The sequence below is a fragment of the Polyodon spathula genome, chromosome 6 (assembly GCF_017654505.1).
Source record: "Polyodon spathula isolate WHYD16114869_AA chromosome 6, ASM1765450v1, whole genome shotgun sequence".
Taxonomy (NCBI): domain Eukaryota; kingdom Metazoa; phylum Chordata; class Actinopteri; order Acipenseriformes; family Polyodontidae; genus Polyodon; species Polyodon spathula.
The window spans coordinates 54,200,223-54,227,302 of NC_054539.1; the positions used below are offsets into that span (position 1 = coordinate 54,200,223).

General features: G+C 40.1%; 1 protein-coding gene across 1 annotated transcript; it reads right to left on the reverse strand.

Annotated features, from left to right (window-relative positions):
• Positions 1-1,143: 1,143 nt before the first annotated feature.
• On the reverse strand, positions 1,144-14,376 carry LOC121317339 (leucine-rich repeat and fibronectin type-III domain-containing protein 2-like). Its single transcript, XM_041253171.1, has 2 exons — positions 12,987-14,376; positions 1,144-4,864 (listed from the first exon to the last, which is right to left on the reverse strand). The coding sequence occupies exons 1-2, from the start codon at positions 14,360-14,362 to the stop codon at positions 3,952-3,954; spliced, it is 2,289 nt and encodes a 762-aa protein (XP_041109105.1). The 5' UTR covers positions 14,363-14,376; the 3' UTR covers positions 1,144-3,951.
• Positions 14,377-27,080: the final 12,704 nt, after the last annotated feature.

Sequence of the window (27,080 nt, forward strand, 5' to 3'; positions counted from 1 at the left end):
TAGCACTAAACAAACAAACTTGAATTCATTAACAAATAAATTCAAGTTTGAATGAATTTTCCTGGTCTGAAACGAACCAAATCTATACTGAAAAAAAAAAGTTCATTTGCAAGATGTGAATATATTCACTTTGACATTCATGAAACTATTGCTGGTTAAAATTACGACAGCCTAGAGAGGTTTTATGAATATTCAACCTCCTTTAAAAACTAAGTAGCTTCAAAATACATATTTATTTATAGTTTTTTTTTTAACCATTTTATCATTCAGAGTTGTTCTCATTGCAAATACTCAAATCTTTTTTTTTTTTTTTTTTTTTTAATCTTTTAATAAGTCTGTGCCATTATTGAGTCCCAGAAGCTGCCATTCGTTTCTAGTTGCCCACCACAGACATAAGCATCATCTGCTAGATGAGCCAAAGTGACTTTGCCATCTAGTGAGCCAAAGTGACTTTGTTGAAGAGCCAGTGCCATCTAGTAACAGATGTATACCCATTTGTGTAAATATGGGTAACACTTTATATAAGTTGCGCTGATATATATATGCATATTATATATAATATACTATATATATATATTATATATATCAGATAATATATATATATATATATATATATATATATATATATTTATTATATGTTTAAGAACTATGTTATAAAGTGTTAATACATCATTGTAGATGGTTTATAGCCATGAAATAGCCATATATAGAATTACATTTTTATAACACAGTTTTTAGCCACCTACTGTACTTTGGGATGTTTAAACATAATTCCTTTTATAGCTATTGCATGGTTATAATCAATTTACAATGCATTAGAACACTCTCTAAAGTAGTTATTACACATATATTATACAGTTATACAACATTAAGAAGCAGCACCTTAATATAAAGTGTTACCAACATGTGTCTATGGCAACCAACTAGATCTGAAGAGCAGCTTCTGAACTGACGTTGAAGCACCTTAACACAGATTACAGTGTTGTATAATAATTGTCATTGTATTTTTGAAAACTTTATAAACCTATTGTAATTACTCAGAAACCTAGGTGGCAAAAAGCTAGTGGGCCCCTGTGAAAGGCCAGCGTTGTGGTGCAGCCTTTAATGGCTGTAAAATAGCAGGCAGAGGCAAAAAGGGGCAGGTTAAGCACTTGTGCGTGTTTATTTACAGAAAGAAACAACAAAAACTGTTAATTAAGTAAGTGGGTCTTTAAATATTTCACAACTACATACAATAGAGCCCAGGCAGTGCAAGTGTATAATCAAGTGGTATACTTACTAACAAAGGGCACAGCTGTAGATGCTGAGCTGGTAGGTAATCATCTCTGGGTGTTCTAGAGGTAGTTACCTGCTTTCAGTCCAGGAAGATATAAAGTAGAATTGTAGTCCTTCCTTTTGGTTTGGCTTGGTTTAGCTACTGTGCTCTGCTGCTTGCCCTGCTTTCATCAACTGCTCCTTTTTCTATACCTGTGACTGGGCTTAATCGATTGTTAATTGTATTCACAAAAGGTGGTATGCAAAATTGCAGTTTATGAAACCATGTTCAGTTATTTTAAAGGGTTTCCAAATGGAAAAGCCTGTATTTAGGCATCTATACTAATTTGTGCTAAATATAAATTAAGACTTTGAAGCAAGTGAATGTTGTACTTTTCAACCCATGTTTATGCATGCCTTGTATTCTAAAGTGCTACTGATGTGTTCTTAACACAACATACACTTTAGTGACTAGGAGCAGAAAAAGATGCACAACCAAATTCATACTGTAGCAAGCAATGGCAATGTCCATGTCATTATAAAAGATTACCATAATAAAAGCATAACATAGTGTAATAAAGCCCAGTGAAAGTATGGTGAAACTCACAAAAACATTTTAAAAACAAGTAAAGCATATTGATATTGAGCAAACATGGTAAAACTGCAAAAATGCAATGCAAAAATGTTGTGTTCAATTGTATATGGGTGTATGTACTACAAGGCTGTATATGCCATGTTTCCAGAGACCAGATCTACTCCTGGCAACCCCTAACGGGAATGGGATGGATATATATTGACAGATCTTATTGCTCAAAAGAATCCTGCTTAAAAAACACAGGAACATAAATGTTACATTAGCATACTGTAGCTCCCCACAGCAGAAAATGTTTCAATGTTATGCAAGCAGACAAGCAGGCATCCAGTGGCATCTTCTTTTCTGATAGATGATGAACTAACATTTTATTTTAGGCTGGAACAGTACCTTGATTTTTTAATAAGGACAGTGCTGATGTGGATTGTGAGAGCATTTTAAATTGAAGTCTTGATAGGTGAAAATCCCTTCACTAATCTAAAGATGTAAACACATCCCACCAAGTGCAACTAAGATATGGTAAATCAAGGTAAAATACTATAATTTGGGTAAAACAAACTGTACTGCACAGATAGTTGTCACAAGCTGAGCACTGTACTGCACAAACAATTGTCATAACACTTCTCACAACACTGTCAAAAAAGGTATATGGACCACAGTACTGTATACTGCCAGTGCACTTTGGAAAGTTATGAAATAATTTGCACACACGATTTTTTTTTTTTTGTTTTGTTTTGTTTTTTAGAGAATTCTTGATGTTTATCGTTTTGGAGCAAAACAAAGTTTTAACCACAGAAACTTATTTTCTACTCCAGGTGAGAAATGTGACTGCAGAATCAAATACATGTTCATGTGACAGTAACTACTACTGTACAGTTTCTCATCACACTTACTGTGCAATATGGAATATACAGAACATTACAGCCAGTTAACCAAAATAAATAAATACATTCAAAAAAGTAAATGGAACACAATGTAACAAATGCAGAGAAACATAGAGGCTATTATTTAGGGTGTTGATTGAAGATATATGGAGCATGTCTGTGCTTCACTGAAGAAATAGAAAATTGTAAACAATAAGAACAGTCCTGTTAAGAAAAAGGGCTTAATCAGATTAACTGATAACTGACAACATGTTTACTTTCGTCAGTTTCATTGTTCTTTTTAATAGATATTTGACGAGTGTTCATTATAGTGTAGCTCTACTCCATTTGTTTTACAATGTTCTTGAAACATGACTTTGGAAGAATTTACAAGGATGTGTTTTCCAGATACTATAATTAGAGATTTTGGTTGACTCAAAATGCATTTTAAATTCATTCGAATACCTTTGGGTTTAAAGGAGTGCATCGGCTACGATCATCATTTCAAGCAAACAATAAAAAGGAGGAAAGTACCCACAACTTTAGATCAACATAAATGACCTTTAAGGGAGTAGGTAGACGTCTACAATTGGCTTTCATTCTTACAATTGAAGTATGGGAAATGCACATATCCAGACCCCAACTTGATACTTTGCAGCCACCAATGGACCTTATTCATAGGAAACCATGACTTTGAAATCCATTACAATGTAGTTTCTTTTTGCAATATTTATATACTTTTTGTATTTATACTGCGCAATCAGTTGTGAGTTCCCTCAATTCCTCGTCACTGAATCACCCCAATCTGTATCCAATTTCATTTTAGGATTTTCTTTGTTGTAATCCAAATTTACTGGTAGTCATGTGCGTTCGCTTTGTTAACCAATGCCACTCAAAACCACCCCTTGACCAAAATATGACTCCTCTGGAGATAGATTTACATCAGAATTTGTTTTGCAGGCATTTCAAAAACGTACAACCAGCACAATGTTTGGTCACCTTAGGCTTTTGGGTATCATAACACATCTTTCTTTAGGTTTCCCAAGCTGAGCACTTGATTTTGCCTGTCCAAGGCCTCCTGGAAGTTAATGCAATGTGATTAAAAATAAGTATAAAAGAACAGAGGTCAATAGGTGTCACACACTGATGGTCTTCATGCAGTACAGTTATAGGGTGCTAGTCTGTCCCACTTTTTATTTTCCCTTATTGCCTTATTTGACCAGAAGACCCAGCGACTGAGCATTAGACAGTGCTTTCCATGACCCATTCGGAACTCCCATAATTCACCTTGCTGCCTGCCAGGTCATCCGCTTCACACTGCAGCAGCATCCCGTTGACCGAGAGGCTCCTCTTAGTCCAGATGTTTGAGATCTTTTTGGGATAGCTACAGCACTGGGTGGAGACAAAGTCCCCCATGTCGAATGAGTGGCTCCGTTTGGGCTTACTCTCCAAAGGTAATGTGAGAAGGCTTCTGAGCTTGGACTCCCCATGGCCCAGCAGGGGCTCCTTGTCAGAATGCGGGGCCAGAGTGGAGTTCTTGGAATCGGTCGGAACATCCTCTCGCCTCTGACCCCTCAGATCTAGAGAGGTGAAGGCCCCCAAAAGGTGGTCTAAGTTGTGACGGGACCTGGAAACAGGTGTCCACTTGTTGGACAGGGTGCTCCTGTCACTGTGGAGGCTGTAGTCGTCACAATCTCTGCAAGAGGATGAGGACAAGCTGCTGTGCAAAGAGCCACAGTTAAACTCCTTTAGCTCGTCTCGCACAACCACTTTGGGCTTCACTTGAGACAACACCCCATTTTGGACATTATGGTCCCCGTTAGTCTGCGAGTAAGTGTTACTGACATTTGGTAACTTCCCAGAATTAACGCTGCTGCTCGCTTTATACCGGATCATCAGGATGACGATGAAGACAAGCAGGGTGGCCACGATGATCCCTCCAATGATCAGGATCATGGTTCCACCCAGGAACTGGCTGTGTAGAGACTGGCACTGTGGGTAATCTTCTCTGGTAATGAATGTGGCACACCCCACCACATTGGTGGCCGTGAGAGTGGTGGCTGTATCATCCCATATAGCCAAGACACAAAGATCATATTGAACTCCAGACACCAGATTGTTCACCAGGAAGGCTTTGCTTTCTGCCGGAATCATCCTTTAAAAAAAGACCCCCCCCCAAAAAAAAAAAAAAACAAAAAAAAAAAAAAAAAAAAAAACAGTGGTTAGAATGCATTTCAAAATCACTGTCTATTTTTCTTTTATGTGGTTTATAATAATAATAGCACACTCAATGAGTGGACATATATTAATCAGGATGCATGTTTCTCAAGGTTAGCAAGTGTTTCTTGTAGTTTCAAATCCCATTAACCTTGACTGGCATAGAACATTCTCATACAAATAAAAACAATAAGAAGCAAGTGTATAGTATATTCTGTGATTAAGATGATCAAAACTAACAAAATAATTTCATAAACCTAACCTAACTTCTATTCTTTATTTCCTGCAAGTCTCAAAATATGCATGTCTAAAACGACTTCAAACGGCAGGGTAAATCCCCTTCGCACACTAAAAAGCCATACAATTTACCAAAAAACTGAAGCTTCATTTGCATGGAAATATGTCTGGAACTCGTTCATTATGCTTACGAGACTTAAGCGGTGAAAATCGCGTTTGTGACATAACTTTGGCCAACTTTCTACTATAACTGAAAGAAAGCAGACAGTACAAAGGTTTTAATGTTTTGTTTATTTTTTAATATTTTAATATATATTTTTTTTTGATAGGACGCTATTTATTCAATGTTTCAAATTATTGCCATTTGACTCATAAAAACTGCTTTATAATGAAGCTGTTTTTATAAGCAAGGTTATAAAAAATATTAAAGCTACAACAAATACAAAAAATACCCTTTGCAATAAATACATAAATCAAATAAAAAATGACACTCTTAGCACTTACTTTCTCTTATCTTCGTGACCAGTTATCAGATAGCTGATTGCTTTAGCCTCTATTTTTCTGTACCTTAGTAATAAGATGCAATTTATTGTACACTTAAGCAGTATTACGGGTAACTTACCAAGGGGACAAGAAGTGACATTTGTACCAAAATATGTATTAAATTAGCATCGTTGTGTTATTGCTGCAGACTACTGACAACATCAGACTTCTCTAACTTACTGAGCAAGATTTGTTTTAAAAGTATGAGAAAAAAAAAAAAAAAAAACTGTTACTTCCACAAATTTGTTCAACAAATTCAACTACTGGCGAAAGCAGTGGAATTTGGATTCTCCTATTTATTATTATTATTATTATTATTATTATTATTATTATTATTATTATTATTATTATAATAACATCTTTATAAGTGGGAAATGCAGGCAAGTAGGGCAGCTTATTGTAGGTATACTACCAGTATTTTGAAAAGGTACTATACTATACATTTTGACTGGATCGTTTTTATATCATTAACCTAAATGCTGATATTTTAGTTCTGTTTGATCATTATTGTAATGACCCAGCATTTGCATCGTCACATGACTTGTTGCCTGTCCTGTTTGTTTGCATTTTTTATGTCGCTGTGTCACATCACATCATGTTTTGCTGTGCCATGCCACTAACTAGCCCACGGATGGTGCTGACTGCAACTGGTTTTAACTGGCTTTTTTTTCAGCTGTATAAATACATTGCCATCTTTAAAAAGTGACAGCTGAATTTTATGACAAAAGTGAATACATAAAACACAGTTTATGGAGTATTACATCATCTCAATAGAATAAATGGTCTGATCTTTAATGGCTGCTGGTTTTAAAAAGGAGATAAGAGCTTCAGTACTGAGAAAAGTATCTCTTTAATGTGTGATCTCTGTACAAAAAGGTTCTGAACATGGGTAGCTGAAGGAAGTAGTTACTACAAAAAATTAAATATAATTTAAAAAGAAGAAAAATGAAGATCTGAGACCTTCCCCCGACATATCTCTATTTCTTCTCTCTGTCTTCAGGTTTCTTTTTCCACCTCTCTGTCTTCCTGTTTTTTTTTTCCTCTGGTGGGTTTTCTTTTCAAGCAGACGTGTCTATAAGTCTTGTTTTGATTCGTGCCATCTATGTTTGTGCTGTTTATATTCTGACTCTGTCCACCTGCCTTTAGCCTGTCTTGTAAATCAAATCAACCTTATTTTGTGCAGAATACAATACAATATATCCTTTACTCCCACACTGTTATCTCTCTCACTCCCTGCCCTTTTCCCATTTCATCTGCTATTATGATTCTCTCCCTCCACCCCATTGACAATTTTCCTTTCATCCTTCTCCTCTCCCCTTCACTCCTTTTTATATCTCAAAACATGTTTTCCAAACTTCGCTGACATACCTTTTTGACAATTATATGTACCAAATAGTGAATATATCAATAGTAACCCTATGTTACTGTAGAAGGATATTTACCTTTTCTTACACTCTTTGGTATGTAATATACATATGTCTATGGTTACTGCAGCATTTCTTATTGCTCAAGACTAGAGATATGGTGCACTTCAGATTTTCTTTTAACCTTTATTATTTGTTTTCCACTTTTGTTCAGTCTACCCCTATTTACAAATCTTCATTGACCAACTTTTCCTAAGAATCAAAAAGCATTCCTAACTTCTGGATGTCCTTCCCATTAAGGTACTAATGGCAATTGCAAGAGGTCATTTCTTTTTGTTTTTCTTCAGAAAAAACAATGTGACATGTTGAGTGAATAGAACCACTAAATTGACTCCAAAATGTCTTGACATTTGAAAACTGGCAAAAAACCCAATGCATCTCATTTCAAAATGTGAATGTTTTGCGGACAAACTTTTCTGCTTCGAATTTGCCCTTTTTAAAATAACATTTAACAAAGATATTATGGCAGTCAAGGACAGTTAATTAAAGATCTACAGTGTTAATTGGTTATTATGCTTTAATAGGCATTTAATAATATGAATACGAAGCAGTTGTTAACAGACTCCAATCTTTTAATATGTCCCTAATAAAAGTTAATTGACATTCTTTCAAACTGAAGAAAATTAATTAACTGGCACTTGTTCACTTCAATTTAAATAAATGCTATTTTTGAATCAGGACAAATGTAGCCTACTGTACTCATGTGAACACACAGTAAATTAAAAGCAATTTGATGCTTGATGATGTGAGGAAGGTCATCTGTGTGGCTAATTCATTTCAATGTGAATGCCTCATCGGTTAGTTTTCGTGATTGTCACTGTATTTTAATGCAAAATATAGTGAAGATCCTTTTAACACAAACTGCTAGTTGTGTGCAGAATTTGGATTTGAAAAATGAGAAGTATGGGTCAATCCTGGAAGTGGTCTGGACCAAAAACCTGAGTTTTGTGTAAAAAAACTTACATCTGGATGTGCCTACATCCGGTTTGGAATCCAAATCCTGCACACCTCCACAAAATTATTCGTTAAGTGCAGTTGTTGAGCATATGTATGTAGTATTATGGAGACTAATCTACTACCCATTTCTAACAAGAGGATATAGCATGTACGTTACTTTATATTACACACTACTCACTTTATTCTTACTGCAAAAAGGGGTCTATATGAAAATCAAATCATTTAGAAAAAAGAAGTGATTGAAAAGTAGTAAACTGATTGAATCCCAAATCTTTTCTACAGACTGTCAGAAAGATGGTTATTAAAATGGATTACTACATTGAGGAGGGTCAGTTTGCGCACACAGGGCTTTTTTGCTAACGTGGCCCAAAGTCAGAGATTATTTGACCTGTCCTATCCATCTCTGTATTTTAAATTTTAAACTTAGTCATTTATCATATCAGATTTAGCTGTGTCTGTCTGTCTCACAAATGGTATAATTTAAAATAATAATTCGAAATATTTAGATCGACAAAATGGACTAGCAGATGCATATTGGATTAGGATAGTTACCTGACTGCATTACTTTACTAATTTCCTGGAAAACGATCCTCCCATCTGCTCCCTCAGGTACTCTACTGCAGTCTGTCTTTGTACTCCTTAATAAGACAGTACAGCTATGCTATTATTCAGCTTGGGCTCTTTCAATTTAATCAACTATTCCCTTTCAATTTGAAGATGACACCAACCAATACTTTTGGGATATGCCTGCCTTCGGCAGGTATTCACTGAGCATTTTATGTCAAAGCTGCCAATAGGCCCCTCCTTAGAATGATGTCCTTGGTCCTGCCTGCCGAGGGAAGAAGTAGTCATTCCACAGAGCTCACTTCCTCTTTTGCCTCTCACCTACGGTAAGGTACGCTTCTGTGCCACTAACCAGAGTGTGTTTGTGTCACAGACCGTCTTTTCTTGGCTGACTGTTGTATGAGAAAAGAACCGATTGACAACTACTCACACTAACGGATACGTACATGTGTGTGTGTGTGTGTGTGTGTGTTTGTGTATTGTTGAGTGACTCTGCCGGCTGTCGTTCGTGCAGCTTGGGCAAAAAAAAAAAAAAAAATCAGCTGTGTGTTCCTCCATCGGGGCTGTGTTTTAGTCTGCCCCGCTGTCGAGTAGACCTTGTCGGCTGCCACGACCAGCCCACCCCGGTGTTTTGAGCCTTCAAAAAAATAAATAAATAAATAACTGAGCTCTCGCCCTCCACAGCTTCAGCCTGTGTGTCTCTCCTGGTGCATGCTGCGTGCTGACCAGGTGGCTGACTACACACGGTTAGGGTAGGCACCGCTGCATTAGCTGCCCCGGTGCTTTGGTACCTATGTGCATGCTCTGCCATTGGTACTTCAGTGCCTCGAAGTGCATGGTGCATGGTGCTCAGTGCTCAGTGCACACACGCCCGCCACAGCTTTGGCCTGTGTCTCTTCCCTGGTGCATGCTGCGCATTGAACAAGTGGCTGACTACACGTGGTTGGGTAGGCACCACTGCATTAGCTGCTTCCAGTGTTTCTGTACCTCGGTGTGCATAGAACCTCCGTGGTTGGTGCGCACAGCGCTCGGTGCCTCGGTGTGCATAGTGCTTCGGTGCTTGGTACACCCAGTGCACTCAGCACCCGATGTGCATGGTGCTTAGTGTGCATACTGCTTCGGTGCCTCAATGTGCATAGCGCCTCCGTGCTCATGACACATGATGCACTCGCTGCATACAGTGCCCGGTGCATGCGCTGTGCAAGGTAGTCTGTCTGCACGGTGATCAGTGCACATGGTGCTGTGGTGCCTCAGCGCGCATAGCACCTCGGTGCACAGCACATGCAGTGCTCTGTGCACTCGGTGCACACCATACTTGGTGCACTTGGTACGCACGATACTTGGTGCACGCGATAATCAGTACACAAGGCATCTGGCACGCTCGGTGCACACGGTGCACTCGGCATGCTTTGGTGTTTTAGTACCTTGTACATACAGTGCTTAGGCACCCCCGTGCTTACAATAAGTGCAAGACGGTGTGCAGTGCCAGTATTATACCCAAGCTGGAATGTCTTGGTTCCATGCTTGTATGTCCTGGAGGTTTTCCCCCAGGGGACTCTATCATTGCAGCCTTGGTCATGGCTCCACTGGTGGGGGGCTTACTCAAGGATCCTGCATGCCTGAACCCGCAATGCAGGGTCACGGAGACGCACTTAAAGCGGACGTATGAAGCTGAAGCACAGATGACTCGTTTAGCGAATGCAGCCAGTATCCTGACTTCCTATTTGAACGGCATACTATGGGAAGCCCCGTTCCTTAATCCGATGGCTTCCAAATTATGCCTCCTTTTAGGCATGCTGCTCCAGATCTCCGGCCTTCAAGAGGAAGTCCAGGGCCAGAGCCTGGCAAGCCTGTCAGCCATGTCTGTCACAAGCGGGGATCCCCGCTGTGGATAAAACAGTGATGTTGGATGCCATGCACACCGGTTATGCAAGGGACCTCCTCCCTTTCAAGGGATCATGGTTACATCAGTGAACGACCTTCTTCAGGCTTTGCCACTCAGGCAAGAAATAAAGAAACTGCTTCTCGAACAGGCCATCCATCTCATAGGACACACCACTCAAAGAGAGGTGTTCTACTCGATACCTTCTGGTGTCAAAAAAGCACCTGAAACACCGCAATAGGTTATTGAAGGAGATTATTTTCCAGATGGTCACGCATCGCCACATCTTCCAATCTGTCCAGCCGGGCAATCGATTTACAACAGTGGACTTGAAGGACGTGTATTTTACCATTCCTATCCGTCCAGCGTAAAGGAAATATCTCCGCTTCATCTTTCAGGGGAGCATATTTCAGTTTTTCGCGCTGCCTTTCATCGTCTCCTCAACCCCCCCCCCCCCCCCCCCTTTTCGAAGTGGGTGGTTACAATTCTAGCTCCCTATCAGGGTTTTGAACTACTAGACGATCTCAGTTGCAAGAAGGAGCAGTGGCTCGCATGACAATAGTGACAGACCATCTACCGAGACTGGGTCTCACTCTCAACGAGGCCAAGAGTCAATTAATACTGTGCAGTGTACGATCTGCTTGGGTTGGATTCCCTCACCATGCGAGCCTATCTGTTGGACAATTCAATACTGATGCTATTCAAAACTGTCTGGCCCTGTTTCAACAGGGGTCCACAGTGCAGTATGGTTGTGTCAAAAACTATTGGGTCTGATGGCCGCAGCCTCATCGGATACATATGCTCCCCATTCAAGCGTGACTCAATGCCTTTCGTCTACACCCCAAGCGAGGCAAACACCATCGGCTCCATTGGCTCATGCTGAGAAGGTCTATGCTGGTGGAGACAAATCTTACACCTACACCAAGGTGTAGTGATGGGGGTGATACACAGCCATGAAGTGATGATGACAGACACATCCAATCTGGGCTGGGGTTCGGTCTGGGCAGGCAGAGAAGTCAGCGGGTCCTGGACCGGCCGCTGGACATCCCTGCACATAAACACGCTAAGTCTCCGAGCGATGCACCTTGCGCTCCAGCATTTCCTTCCTGTGCTCCAGAACAGACATGTCCTCAAATGCACAGACAACATGTCAGTAGTGGAGTATGTGAACCACCAGGGTGGGCTTCGGTCCCCGGGGTTACACCGCATAGCCTGAAGCATTCTTTAGTCTCTACAGTCTGCTTACCTTGCCGGAGTGGTGCACTGGGTGGCGGTCCTCCTCTCGAGGATCAGTCCTCACCTCTCAGAATGGTGACTCCACCCTTAGATGGTGCAGTGCATTTGGAATCGTTTCGGGGAAGCCCAGGTGACTACTCATTGCCCGCTGTGGTTCTCCCTTCAGAGTTGCGGAGGTCCACTAGATGTCGTCACCCTAGCCAATGAATGGCCCAAAGCGCTTTTGTACTCTTTCCCACCGATACCGCTGCACTCTGCCTTTCTGGAAAAGGTCAGGAGAGAGAAAGCGACAGTTCTCCTGGTGGCCCCCATATGGCCCAGCTGAATCTGGTTTTCATACCTTTGCCAGCTGCTGCAAGGCCAGCCCTGGGAGATCCCACTGCACATGGATCTCCTCGGTAAGGCGTAAAGCACCCTCTGGCACCCAGAACCCAGTGAGCTACAGGCTCTGTCTGTGCAGTTCTTATATGCACATCTGGGATAATGGAAACAGGCTATCGTTACGCACAAACCCTGCATTCTTACCCAAGATGATTACAGCTTGCCACTTGAACCAGTCATTGGAATAAGAGGCTTTGATTCAGAGGAGGATAGGAAACTGAATTCTCTCTGCACGCTGAGGGCATTGAAAGAGTACATGGAGAGGATGAAGGTGCTGCGTCAGTCTGACCAGCTCTTTGCTTGCTATGATGAAAGGACCCTAGGGCAAGCCCTCTCAATACAGCGACTGGCCCACTTGATTGTAGACAGTGTCGACTGCTTATAATGACGCCGGCCTACCCCCACCGGGGGTAGACTGGCCGCACATTCTACTAGAGGGGTGGCCACGTCATGGGTGCTCTTTCGAGGTGCATCATTGACTGACATTTGTACTGGGCTACTCCGCATGCATTCACCAGGTTCTACTGAATTAATGTGGTAGATCGTTCTATGCCTTCATTAGGCACAAGGGTCCTTGAGGGTGCCCCTTGCGCACCACCAACAATAGCTGGCAGTAGTGAGGTGTCCCTTGTACGTTGTCCGCTCACGCTCTCTCACGGCGGCTCCAGTATACCTTCACAAAAGTATTGGTTGGTGGTCGTCTTCGAATTTAAAGGGAATTTTAAGTTACTTACCGTAACCCTGGTTTCCTGAAAGAGAAGACGACAATCAAACCTTGCCAGGGTGATTTGTATTGCATCAAATTGTTTTTCAAGACAATCGACTTGCCAATTTACCTGTAAATTAAGACTTCATCATCGGAGCAATTGTATTGGAGCTGGTACATTTTAACCTTGGGCGCTGCTTTGCTGACTGACCACTTGACCAAGGCGGAGACTGATGTCACCTCTGACACAGACACCACCCTCTCCAGTGGGCTCTTGGCCTCTCCCTTGTTGGTCTTGGTTGAGCTGGTGATGTCCGAGAGCCTGGACTTGGGCTGTGAAGTTTGTCCAGTACCATTGCTGAGGTGGGGTAGCTGGATGATGGAGAGCTCAATGGAGGTGGTTGACTCCCCTGCGGCATTGGCAGCGATGCAGGTGAAGGTGCCGTAGTCCTTGGAGGTGGTGATCATGATGTCCAAAGTGCCATTGTCATAGACTACAGCCCTGGACGAGTTTCCGATCAGTCTGTCATCGGGAGCCACCCAGTGGATGACTGGTGGTGGATCTCCTATGGCTTTGCATTTGAGGCTTGCTGTCTGGCCTTCCAGCACCAGGAGCTTGTGGGTGTGCTGGGTGATCAGGGGTGGCTCACACACAAACTCCTCCTCTTTCACGTACCAGAAGTACCGGCCCTTGAGGCTTGGAGGGGAAGCGCAGGTCTCCATATCATCCTCCCGATCCAGTCTCCTGAGCCACAGAAGCTCACAATTGCAATGCAAAGGGTTCCCTCCAATGCTGAGAGTCAAGAGAGGGGCATAGGGGGTTGAAAGCACCACGTTATTCTGTGAGCGGGCAAAGATGGGATCAGGGGGCAGCTTCTGTAGCCGGTTGGAGGTCATGTCCAACCTGGCCAGCTTTTGGAGGTCAGTGAAGGTACCTTCTGCTATGTAATCAATGAGGTTGTGGTCCAAGCTGAGCTGATGCAGGTTCACCATCTTGCGGATGGATTCCCATGGGACACCCTGGAGGTTGTTGTACGAGAGGTCCAGATCCTCCAAGGTGAACAGGCAGTCCTCAAGGGCTTCATCTGAGATGTGGCTCAGCTGGTTGTTGTTGAGAATTAGGTGCTGCAGGTTGACCAGTCCCCTCAAGGCATCTGCCCCTATTTCTGTTAGCCGGTTGGTGTCCATGTGAAGGGATCGCAGGGTCTCAAGGTCAACAAAGGAGAAGGGCTGGATGGAGCTGATTGTGTTTCGGGACAACGTCAGGTCTACCAACCCTGTCATGTTGGCAAAGTCCTGCTGGGTGATTCTGATGATGTAGTTGCCACCCAAGCGGAGCTCCACAGTCCTGCGATCGATGTCCAGAGGCACAAACAGGAGGCCCTTGGAAGGACAAAGTGTGCCTAGCGACTCAGACAAGTTCTGGCAGACACAGTATTTAGGACACGCATGGACCATCATCGCTGCTGTTCCGAGAATCAGGAGGCTGCAGAGCACTTTGTCCATGGTAGATCATGCACTGGGACCTGCCATGGAGAAAAAGAAACACGAATTCTCGTCATACTTTAGTAATTTATACGTCCATAACCTTGAAAATTTAGCTTAAACTATGATATTGCAATTTACAGCATTTACACAGTTCAGCTTCAATGGGAGTTTCAGATTATAGGATGCATATTGATGCATAGTATATTGAGAAGGATATACTGCATGACGGTCTGTAGAGATCTTCCAAAACCAGTCGATGAGCATCACTTAAGTTTTAATTCCCTTAAATTTTTCATGCACAGAGGCATTCAGTTATATTCACACTAATACAGTAAAGTAAGAAAATGTATTACATTTTGTGTGGTCACGTGATGCGTCATGTGATTCACTAGACAGTGTCTTTTGATTTTCAATATTGCCTTTAACCCCTAAAGCAGTGATAGCACCGTGTAACAATTATTATTATTTTTTTGTTCCTGGGTAGTAAGTGTTATTTCCTAATTGCTTATGCCTCAGAAATATAGAAAATGGCTATTTTTCCCCACAAACTTTGCTTTTGTGACCAGGACAGTGATATTTTGAAATTTACCTATTTTCCAGAACATTAGATAGATTCAGTGCTGAGTAAACTTGGAGTTTTGAGCTTTCCATTGATGTCAGGCATGCATGCATACTTTCTACCACCCTCTCATTCAGTGCTCCACTGCTGTGAGATGCAGCAAATCGGTAGCCGTGTTCAAGTGCCTGTAACTCAAAAACGGCTTGTGGCTTTCCAATGATATCTCACGTGATGGGATGACATGTTCCTTGAATAAACTACAGTGTCCTTCAGTTGATTGGAGACAGCTGTGTGCATTGGTCATCTTATCCATTTTGCATAGCATAAACAACAGATTATATCAAACGATGGCTAGAAGTAAAGGAAAAGCAAAATGAAGTGTTGATATACACATTTTTATTCATTCATTTACTCCAGTTGTTAGTTATATGTTGTTTTATTGCTGGGGTTCTGTTGGAACCCATGTTATCAGGAAAGTTAGTTTTCTAATATGTTCTTATGAGGGTTAAGAATTACTACTTTTAAATGCTTCACATAAGTGGAAGAGAATCTATTGACTACAGGGCTTTAGGAATAGGGCCCTGCATGGTTAAACAACCACATCTTTATATTCGTGATTCATATCTTGGAAACTTATTAGGAAATTTAAATGTATTGCTTTGTGTTTGTTAAAAATGCCACCACCTCTCCAGGGAAGAAATTCAATCTCAGTCACCTGCCCAAAAGGAAGAAACGCTTCCATGGTGCCTTGCCTGGGCTGATCCTATGAACTCCACCATGTACTGCCACTTTAAGGCACCTCTTCAGCCACCTACCCAAAAGAGGAAGAAAGGGAGGAGCAGTTGTCCCCGGAGGCGAGATTGAGAAGCCCTGCTGTCTCCAGCGCCATTGGGAGAAGCCCCACTTTGGGGCCGAGTGCCCAGAGCCCAAGATGGGGGAGACCGAACAACCACAGGCTTCTGAAGGAGAGCCGCACGTCTCCAGTGACCGAGGGAGACTGCTCCCACCTCCACCACCAGAGGGAGACTACCTGTTGTTCCTGCCCCCACTGCCATAGGGAGACTACCCTCTGCTCCTGCCTCCATCGCTAGGGGACAACTTGCGTTAAAAATCTCAGCAGCCATTACATTCAGCCATCTGTGACTGGGTTCCACAAAATAATCACTTTCAGGCTCTCACCAGTCAAAACGAAAAATAAAAGGCACAGCTATGATATTCATGAGCTTGTTCCTGACTAATTAATTAATTAACTAGATAGGTAGCTACAAAACTAGCAGATGATATAAGCGAGCAATATATTTCAAAATTATTATTATTTACTACTACTGGGACAGAGGAAGAGACCCTAAAACTGATCCAGCTGCATGTGACAAACGATGTCCGCTTCACGGGGAAAAGACGCCACGAAGCTGGGCTGGGAGTGACATTTGAAACTTTTATGTAGCCTGCACACTTTTAACATTTCCGTTATATGTTTTTGCAGTAATTACTAGATTAGTTTAGAAGCCTTAGCCATTTCGTAGTGATGACGAATATAAAACCAAATATGTTACCTATTGGATTTAAAGTAAAATAGATAACTTATTATTTAAAATATTATTTAAAACAAGCAAAAACCTAAACATTAAGCTGCATTATGAAGTACGTGTTCGTAAGATATGGCAAAGTTTTTATTTCAACCAATATAGTTTAAAAATAACCATATACATGTAAAATGTTCTTAAATACCTCTTGTTCGCTCAGTAGGCCAATAGTGCAGCAAAGACGTCTCCTACTTGCCGAAATCCTTCCCACTGTTCTTTGGAACAGGAATAGTGCAAATGCTACAGCCATTCTTCCAAACAACAATCTGACAACAAAAGATTGCGTAGCTTCTTGCTCAGTCAAAGGAAAAGGTGCTGAATGATGATGCTTGTGCATCCCATTTAACTCTTTGCAGGGCTCCAGTCTAGCTGCTATTCTGTGAGCTTGATTTCTTGTAGCTTGTCAGTCCTAATCAGGCTGACCAATATAATGTGAGCACAACCTGCGATGTACGTGTTATTACAGTAGTCTCCGGCTAAGAGAACACCGACCGGGAAGCAAGTGAAGTGTTCTTATAGCCAAAGTGTTCTCTAAAATGGAGTTAGCCACCAGACACAAATTGAATCAATCAATATATAAATACATATGCATTACCTGTCATGACACATGTGTATCAACATATGCAATTAACTGAATAAGTAAAAGCAAAACAATAGGCAAGTGTATGTCAATAATAATAATAATAATAATAATAATAATAATAATAATAATAATAATAATAATAATAATTCAAGTTTTTTCAAGAGCTCAAACAATGTCCAGTTTTGTGTAGAAAGAGAAACAGCAGAGTGTTTTGCCATTTATTTACATGCCGTGCACTCGTGGAAATCAGAATACAAAATAATTCAGTGATATGACAGCGGTTATGGAAAGATTTAATAAACTAATAAGTGTCGCTCAAGTCAATCTCGCTATGACAAGTCTCTTTTTTACAAAACAGTGCTGTATCCATTGTGAATGAATCGATTTCGGTGCCAATAAGGTGTTCTTTTAAGCAAAGTTTCTGTTCCTGTAGCTGGAGCATAAAACTTTATAAAATCTTTATTATGAGCTTGGACGGCATGGGCTAATTATCTCAGAGTTAAAAATAATATATACTCAATAACATTGCATCCGTATAACACGGGCTGAAACAGTCTTCCATCTGCAGAGATGTTATATGGCTACCTTTAAGACTGTTCAATGCATCAGTGACAGTCATATAACTAATCCCCTTATTACGATAGTTGGAGAGTATACTAATCTCCTATCTCAGTTATTATGAATGAGATTTTTTATAATGAGTGTGAAATGAACCATGATTAAAACTGACCTTTAACATGAAAGCAGTGCTGAGTTGGGAAATGGCTGTAATTTATAGATTTATCTCAATCCCAGAGAGCAGACATGAAAAGCTACCTTTGTAAAAAAAATAGAATAACCTTCAGTGACAGTAGTGCAGTTAGTTTGTCCTCCAGAGCCACAGAACTGACTAGACAGCACTGGAATCAATTAGCTACTAGAAACCGGATGACCACTGATGAGTCAAATGGCCTCCTCGTTATGTATACATCGGAGATGCGTTGATAAAACCAGTGCAAATTTTGGACAATCCCAGCCGACACTTTTTGTCATGGAAGGTAGTGAGGTGGGGTACTTTTGAACACTTTATAATTTTTTTTAGGTTTTTTAAAATATTTTTCAGGAATAAATCAAAATATCATTTTGAGAATGCACTTTTATTTAGAACAAACACCTCACGAAGTAAAAGTATATGTTGAGTATAACTGCAACCATAAGTGCTGTTGTAATGTCTCCCCCTGTAAAAGTACATTAACAAACTATTAACACACATCAAAACAACACAACAACCAGCACTATTGGTGTGTCTGAATGAGATAAAATGAGTTCAAATGTATTCACATTAGGTTCAGGATTTTCAATATAATATTACAAATAATAACTGAGCTACACGTAAAAAGCGATTTTCTGACCTAACAGAAAATTAATTACAAAACATAGTACAAAAGAAAGACTCTCCAAACACTAAACGGGTGATTAAAATGTCACTGTTTTCTGACTTTCTGAAATTCAAACAAATTGAACTTGTCAAAATACGTAAAGTCATACTTACTATCCAACCTTACCTCTAATTTTCTTCAATGATTCATATATTAAATATGTACTGCATACTCCTCTCACAGTGAAAACCCCCTCAGGATGATTATTGTTACCTCCAGCTTCAGGCATTATAGCCCCCTGTCTGTAACAATAGTCTTCCTTCGGGGCAATAATTTTCCACTATGACCTATCCATTCCATATTTAATAGATAGACAGACAGATAGACAGACAGATAGATAGATCTGGTTGCAATATAAAGCATCGAAAGAGATGGTTAATAACAAAAGCAAGAAAAGTATCAACATTATGATTAAATACCAATAAAAAACAAAAACATATTTTTTTGTTTGTACTGTTAACTCTGAATCACAAAACTAAATCGTCATGTGACTCATTTAAGACTATTATCCATCATATCAGCCTAGCGTACATTAGAATACCAACCACAATATTCAATAAAATGCAAACCTCATATTAAACCTAGCATTTTAAAACATAACCACAAATTAGGGGCTTTGTTTGTTATGTGAGGTTCCCCAGTTGCAACATTGTGGCAGAATCAAGGGATGAGATGTTGCAATTTCAGGGGATCGAGATCAGGAAGCTGTGTCTGCATGGGATTGGTGGCTGGTCCACAGGTGGTGTGCCCTGGACACAGAAATAAGTAACAGGCTGCTGCTGCTGAGATGAGAATACAAGCTGGAGAGAAAAGAGCACAATAGCAACACAGCAAAGAGCAAAAGAGAAACGGGACTACAATAAAGATAAACAGTGTGCTGTGGACTTTCTTTTTTTTAATTATTTGTAAGACTGAGTAACACAACTGCTCACTTGTATTTGTACCAATGGCTTGGAAAACACCTTGCTTAACCATCCAGTGTAGAGTCCCAGCTTTAATAAACTGTGAATTTGTGAACTGCGTTATGGTCTGTGGAGTCTTACTTTCACGGTTTGTTACAATATATTGTTAAAGTATTTTTCCACAATAAAGAAAATGACACCTTGCATATAAATAAAACATTTTCTTATCATGTGGTGATTTGAGGTCTGCTGATGAGAATTAAGACTTTGGTTTGTCAAAGTAGGCTTCTCTGCACTCATTCCTTGCTATATGTCTATATTTTTTCCCAGCATTTGTGATGTCAGTTCTGTCTGTCCGTGTGTGTGTGTTTATCAAAGCCACAGTATTGTCAGTGTTTTTGCTTTGCTGTGGAGATAGGCTCCTGTAGAAATAATTTAAATGTTGCCTTGTTTTATTTTATTTTTTGGTGGCAGTGAAATTAAGATTTTTGCTGCATCGTGCAATATAATTGCATTTTAGAGCATTCATCTTTCCATTCTTTAATGATCCTAGTTTTCTGTATATGTCCCCCATTTAAAGTAATATATTTCTCACACAAAAAAAGGAGGTTGCTCTGCACACTGATGGCTGTCTGTCTGTTGTGTAACATATCCCTCTCCAGCAGTCATACTGCAGTTATGATCTGACACATTTTTTTTTAATCTGAAGAAACATTATTTCTGGTGGCTATGATAGCACCACTAGAATCTTCACATTGGGTGTTCCTGCGCCTATGAGCGCAACTAAATATTGTTTGCTATACCACCAGCTTTTTTCCGCTGTGCACATATTTCTTTTGTCAAAAAGTGAGGGGGCATGCCCTCCCCCCAGTTTTAAAAGTGGAGGGGCCATGCTCCTTCCCTGGCTTTGGTGTCTATGCTGGATGATCTGTATCGGCCTTTGCGCTCTTGTGAGCTAGATAAAACAATCGGCTGGAGGTAGTTGTCTCTTTGCGCTACAGTGATCCATACTCGTCAGGCTGGTCCATTACCTCCACAATTCAGTAGCTTGGGACATCCTTTGCCTATTGATTGACTGATTAGTCTAACAGCGGGAACAAAGGTTGTTCTGTTAATCTTCTAATTAGGTAAAGTTAAAATAACTAAAACTGGGTTTTGTGTGTATATATATTTTTTATTTAGTCTGTTGTATTGATCCAAAACCAATGTGTTCCAGTTCCCATTGACTCATGTCTTAAATTGGAGGAGCAAAGCATGAAAATGACAGCTCAGAGCATCTTCCTTTTCAACAGTTTTCATTCTGCATGATTGCTTCATGCTATGAATTGATAGTGTTAAAATAATGACACATTTGTACACATTTGGGTCATGAATTTTCCATGAGAGACATAGTTATGTATTCATTCTGTGAGACTATCAATCTTTTTTATAACTTGAATCACCCTCTCTCCTAGGAATATGAAACTGTATTTGAGTGTCCAGTAGAACAGAAAAAAAATTACATTCAAACTTTTTAAGTCATCAATGTAGATTTCCTCTTCAATTTTGTGATGCATTCATTCTGTGTATGATTCTTAATGGCTAGTGGACACCCATGCAAAAAAAGCTACATAGACCAGAGAGAATATATTATGACAACCATGGCCCAAAGCTGTTTCAGATCTTAGTGTGAGTAAACAAAGCATAATGTATATACTATTCAAGACAATGCCCTAGCAATATCAAGGACACCACCAACAATGAGATTCTTCATTGCTTTTCCTGTTTACAAATTTAAATAAATGTCTTAGCTAAATAGAGTTAGCAGATGTCAGGCCAATGTTGGGGTTCATCTAAAACATGTTCTGTAATAATATAACTGTTGTTATATTATTCATTAATCACCCTATAGAATGGTACTCTTCTAGCTATAGCACACTTTATTACACAAAGGCTGTTACTTAATCCACCCCTTACCATAAACAAGTGCACTTTTCTGGCCACCTGCCACCTTGCAGGGATGTCTCTCTCTGCTGTGTCCCTCCCTTCCTCAAATGGTACAAGCAGTGCACGCTTTCTGGGAATGGGTCAGGTCCTGTTGTTACCCAAGATGCATTTCCACAGGGGTTGCAGTGAATAAAATGGAAAACTAAATGAAGGGTGTACATTGACCCTGAAGTACATTCTACATTTACACAATTAGCACATTATTCACTTCTCTAAAAGCTCAGGAGGGAAGGGAAGAAGCATGTACAGGTAGGTATTACTTGTACTGTGTAGGGGTTAGGGTTCAAATTGAAACACATTTGTTTTTTGCACCTCTGAGAATGGAAGTTTGCTTCAGCTCTTGAATGTTAGTCTGAACTAATGGTCTTGGAATTCTCCTCTGCTGGGCTATGAGGGAATTACCAAGATTCAGTCAGTACTCAAGTGCACTGCAGTAGAATGACGCAGTATAATGTTTCCATTGTTTTCTTGTATTCTTGTGATAAATTACAGCCTAGAGGGGATTGGATCTGTTGAATCAGGAAGGTACAGACAGCTCCCTGATAAGAGAGGGCCAACACACAAAATCACAACTCAATGTCAAATGGCACATTGGAATTGCCCTTGGCCCAGTCATCAACAATCACGGCGTGTAAAAGCTAATTTGACTATGCAGAGTGCAAAGCTTCACAGAGCATTTAGGCACAGTGCAACTTCACACCTTTTCACAGGACATAGGCTAAACTTTACAATATAGCATTAGAAACAGTGCCTATAGTAAGTATTCACCCCCTTTGGACGTTTTCACAGTTTGTTGTGTTACAACCTGAAATCTTGAGGCATTTAAATAGGATTTTTTTTTCCCTTTGATTTACACAACCTACTCAACACCTTGAAGAGGCAATCTAATTTTTATTGTGAAACAACAGTTTTTTTGATCAGTTTAAACTAAACTTTGTGGTGTTAAATTGAAGAAATACTGTATTATTTATTTATTTATTTATTTTGAGAGCTGAACTAGTAGGAATTGGTGGAAATACTTACTTCACAGTAATGCTGTTGTTGTCAATGTAACCTGTCAATCTAAATTGAATAATACTGCAACAAACTTGGCTCTATGGAGTTATATCAATGGTCTTTGCACTTTCCAGCAAAAAAAGCTTTAATTGTGTATTTTAAATTTGAGCTAAAACATTGTAACGGAGCATGTCATTGTCGCAAGATAGATGAATAGTGTGGTTTTGGGTAAATATTATCCACTTTTTCCCATAAACTATAGCAAGAGTCTACAACAAGAGCCCAGTCACTCACGCAGATCACAGAACAGCCCTGGCTTGTGCAAAACACATCCCATACCACGCCTTATATTGGGTGAACCTTGCATACTTTCTTATGTATAAGTCCCACCGTGGATAACAATAGTTACTGCAGAGATGTCCATGAAAAAATAATGTAAACCATTTAAATGTATGTCATTGACACATTTTCAGACCTCCTAACATTGAAAAAGATAAGATAAACAGTCTGATCTCCGATTGCTCCTGCCTTTAATTTGACCAGTCTATTTCGATTGACCTTTTGTTTATATTTTGAAGCCGACTGGTCTCCATCTCCTCCACGCTACTCTTGTAACCCAAAGTTTGTTGCAACCTCCAGACTCATCTTCCACTTCTACTCAATGCAGCACAGGAGCTTGCTTACCAGCGGTAGGTTTAGCCTCTCTCATCTCTCCTCTAACAACAACTCCTGAAGCTCTCGAATTGGATCAAATAACTTTCCAAAGAAGATGCATTTCAAAGATTGAACTTTTAAATCGTCTACGTCATCTTAAATTAACAATCCTGGCCGATCTAGACAGGAATTCTCTCTTCAAATTAATATGAAAAATCTACTGGAGGTATATATACATCCAATTTCTTGCATGTGCAAAGAATAGATTTATGTAGTACACAAAGTATTAATATTAAATAGTTTCTTTATGGCATTTTTTCTACAAAGACATAGTGATCTACCATCAATTTTCTGTTGTTTTATCCTTTGCTCATCTATTTTCTTCACAGCCTCTGTATGCTGCACTATGATCTCCTCCACAGTTTCTACATTTTGTTACATTTACGCTACATTCATTATACTTGTAATTTTCCCCACACTTTAATCACCTTCCTTTTCCTTTGCAATATGCAGCTATATGACCAAACTTTTGACATTTGTAACATCTTAGCAGTGGTGGATTGTATTTATTCATTCTGCAAGCCTGGAATCCAAGAATCATTTTTTCTGGTGGTTCTTCTCTTTCAAATGTTAATACCACTGTTGTAGATTCTACTTCCCCCTTTCATTTCTCCTCCCTGTTCTTTTAGCTTCCATTACTTTGTAGTCTTTTAATTCAAGTACAATTTCCTTCATTCCATGTCCAATGTTACCCCGTATATTACTCCTTTGCTTACTATTCTCTCCTGTGGAGGGTAAATTTCAATTGCTATTGTACCTAGTTTCTCCAACTATATATATATTTTTTGTATTGTGTTTTACTCGCACATCCTATGTACAACCCTCCTGTTTTTTTCACACTTCCTATTCCTTCCATAAGCCATTCAGCAACGTTCAGTGGATTTCTACTACTAAAATCCCTGCCTGTTATAGTTGATCTGACTCTTTCTGCTTATTTAATTCTTTAATACATTACTTTTGTTCTTTCTTCATTTTTCCATCAACAATGCTCGTCCTTTCCCCTTTCTGTCATCAATTGCCATAGTCTCCATTTCCTCGCCAACATCACCATCTCCCTCCATATGCCTCTGTGCCTACTTGCTGCCTTCTATGATTTTATCCCGCTAACCCAACCATCCATATAATCAGCACACACTGCTTCTCCTCTGTATATCTCTCCCACTCTGTTCAAAATTATTACCCACAACTCCCAGGGCACTCATCCGATCTCCTCTCACCTGTCTCACAAGCCAGCATAGTCTCACTCCGTTTCTGCAACTCAAGGCCGATCCCAGACCCAAACAACCGCTTCTGCAGTGCCAGGGCTCCCCCTAGTGGATCCTGCTCACACTGAGCTGCTGAAAGACATTTCAGATCTGCTTCCGCTCCATCACTCTAACACTGCCCACCGGTCAAACCTACTGTCAAGAGCTCACTTACCAGCTTCTCAATAGTCTGCCCACTCCCTCAGAATCAGAGCAGCTACAACTGCTGCAAAAGTTAACATTGACCAACATCTGATCAAAAAGCTTGGAAGATCATCTGCAGTAGATTTTTATATCAAGACTTCAGTTTCAGACCTTAAAAATGCTAAAATTCAGATGTCCATTTGTGATGAGTCAAAGGGATTTTGGTCTGTGATTCAGCCTCCCGACAGTCTCGCCTCACACCATTATATAAAGCATTTCAGGGGGTCGATGGTCCGCCGTCACCCACCCTTGGTTAACCTCTGATCAATGTCAGAGGTCGCACCTCTATTTGAGGGTGGCTCCATCCGGACCATAAGGTTAGATCCTAGGACAAACAGTTTAACCATATTTTCTCTATTTATTTTGTTATTTTCTTAGATTAAATTTTAAATTGCATTGGAGGCATATTTTCCTAGTGGCAAAAACGTTCTGCCCAGGATCCACTTTTGGGGGTTGGAGCTCCTCCATCACCCGGCCTTGGTGACCTCTGCCTGACGTTGGACAGAGGTCAAACGAGAGCGGTTCCTATTGGTCCAGAAGTTGAGATCCTGGGCCAAACTGTAAATCATCCCACTCTCCATTTTACATCTTACAATGCTGAGCTTTGATCTTTGAAATGAGCCACTGTTACAAATACCGGTAGCACATTTAACTAAAAACAAAGAATTCATAAGAATTCAGCAGAGCACATCATTGTGATGTCAATGACGCACAGCCTATTACATCAAACAAGTCCAATCTACAAACCGCAAAAATGTATTGTAAAAACATATCTGAAACAAAATTTTATTTAAAAAATACACAAACTTCAAGGTCTTGTGTTATTCTTCCACCTTCACTCATGTAAATAAACATGGCACTCTCATGAACATTTGCAGAGTATTCTCTTTATTCTGGTATATTCTTCACTTAGTGATTTCCATTCTGTTATTCCTTCGCGCAGGTCAGAAATTTCACCGTATGTTTTCTCACTTAGATGGCTTGGGTTAGTGTTGTGCAGTTGTCTTTGAGGTAGAACCACCCAGGAAACTATTGTTTTTATTATCTACATAGCAGTACTGTGTGATTGGTTAGAGGGACATGGTCTGATTACAAACTCCCTGTTTTAATAGTTTCTTTATAAGCTCTGCTGTGAAATAACACTTAAATAATCCATAGGGGTTTCCCCAACAAGATCGCTTTATAAAACATTTATTAAAATAGATGGCCACAAAAATGGACGAGGGCAATGAAATTACCTGTTTAAGCTAGTGTTTAAAAATAATAATTCAACAAGATTTAAGTGTTGAGCGCAGTATATTGTAGATGTATGCTATTCTTTTAAACAGACGCTTCCAGAATGTAGTGGACAGGCTCCCATAGTAACTTTCCAGGATGCACATTGGACTCCCTGGACCACTGAAATATGGCAAGTGGGAAATTGGACAGAAGGCATGTGCTATTTATAGGGGGCAATTTATGGAGTATCTCTCTAAACTACAGTATATTGTCAGTACATTGTCAACTTGGTTATCTGTGTCTGTGTGACAGACCTGATTGACAACAAGCTGTAACCAAAACTGGCCAGGAAATTATGTGGCAGCGGGTCTCAATTCATAATGCTTTAACTCATGAGTTATTTAGCATTCACTTTTAATTTTCTAAGGTTTGTTTTTATAAACATCTAATAGCTTCAGACACAAAAAAACATTATTTGAATACAACGATAGTTTTTTGTAAAAAACTTATTATATTTTTAAATAATAAATACAATATATAATTAAGTCCTCGACTATGATACTCCGGGTCACATCAAAATACCTTAATTAAAAAAAAAAAAAAAAAAAAAAAAAAAAAAAAAAAAAAGCTAAATTGGTATCTACCACATACACATTAAAAGTCCTCGCACTGCTACTCCGGGCTCACGTCGAACTATATTATGGCGATACTCAAAAATTTTGTCCTTTTTATGTAATTAAATAAAACAGACAAAAGGACTGAACACTGATGGGAAAATAATAATTATCTGAAACCGGAGCGCCACTCTGAAAGCAGGAATCACCCAGGACATCCACAAAACCAGGAGGCAGGTTTTCAGCAGTGCCTGGCATCTTCCCCCTGCGTTTTAACCTTGCAAAGTAACCCTCTCCTTCACACTCTCTGGATAGGTTGCCTGTCATTCTCTGGGCTTCTGCATCCCTAAACTTATGTTGCCACTGTTAACATTGCACCATTGAGGAAGCCAGTCACTCACATAGATGGTTTTATCTGTTCGTGGAACTGCCTGCCGTTGACCCCTTACGCAAAGCACATCAAGTACCAAGCCTTATCAGTAGCACGCAGACAGCTCCCCACAGCCTCCAACCACACCTTGACGTGAAGGCTGTGTAGATTGTGCCAGGGACGTGCTTTAGAATTAATTGAGTAGAACACAATGGACAGCCACAGTAGAAGGAAGTATAATGCAACACTCCTCCTTGGCAACGAGTGACATATTAACAAACTTGTGTTCTCTGTCATTCGCCGTTGTTATTTCTTAAGCTGCAATTTCGGCCCCCTGCAAGATTG

Coding starts and splice junctions, on each gene's coding strand:
- LOC121317339 (XM_041253171.1), bottom strand. CDS start 14,362: ATGGACAAAGTGCTCTGCAGCCTCCTGATTCTCGGAACAGCAGCGATG. Junction 4,865..12,986: donor GATGAAGTCTTAATTTACAG/GTAAATTGGCAA, acceptor CTTTTTTTAAAG/GATGATTCCGGCAGAAAGCA.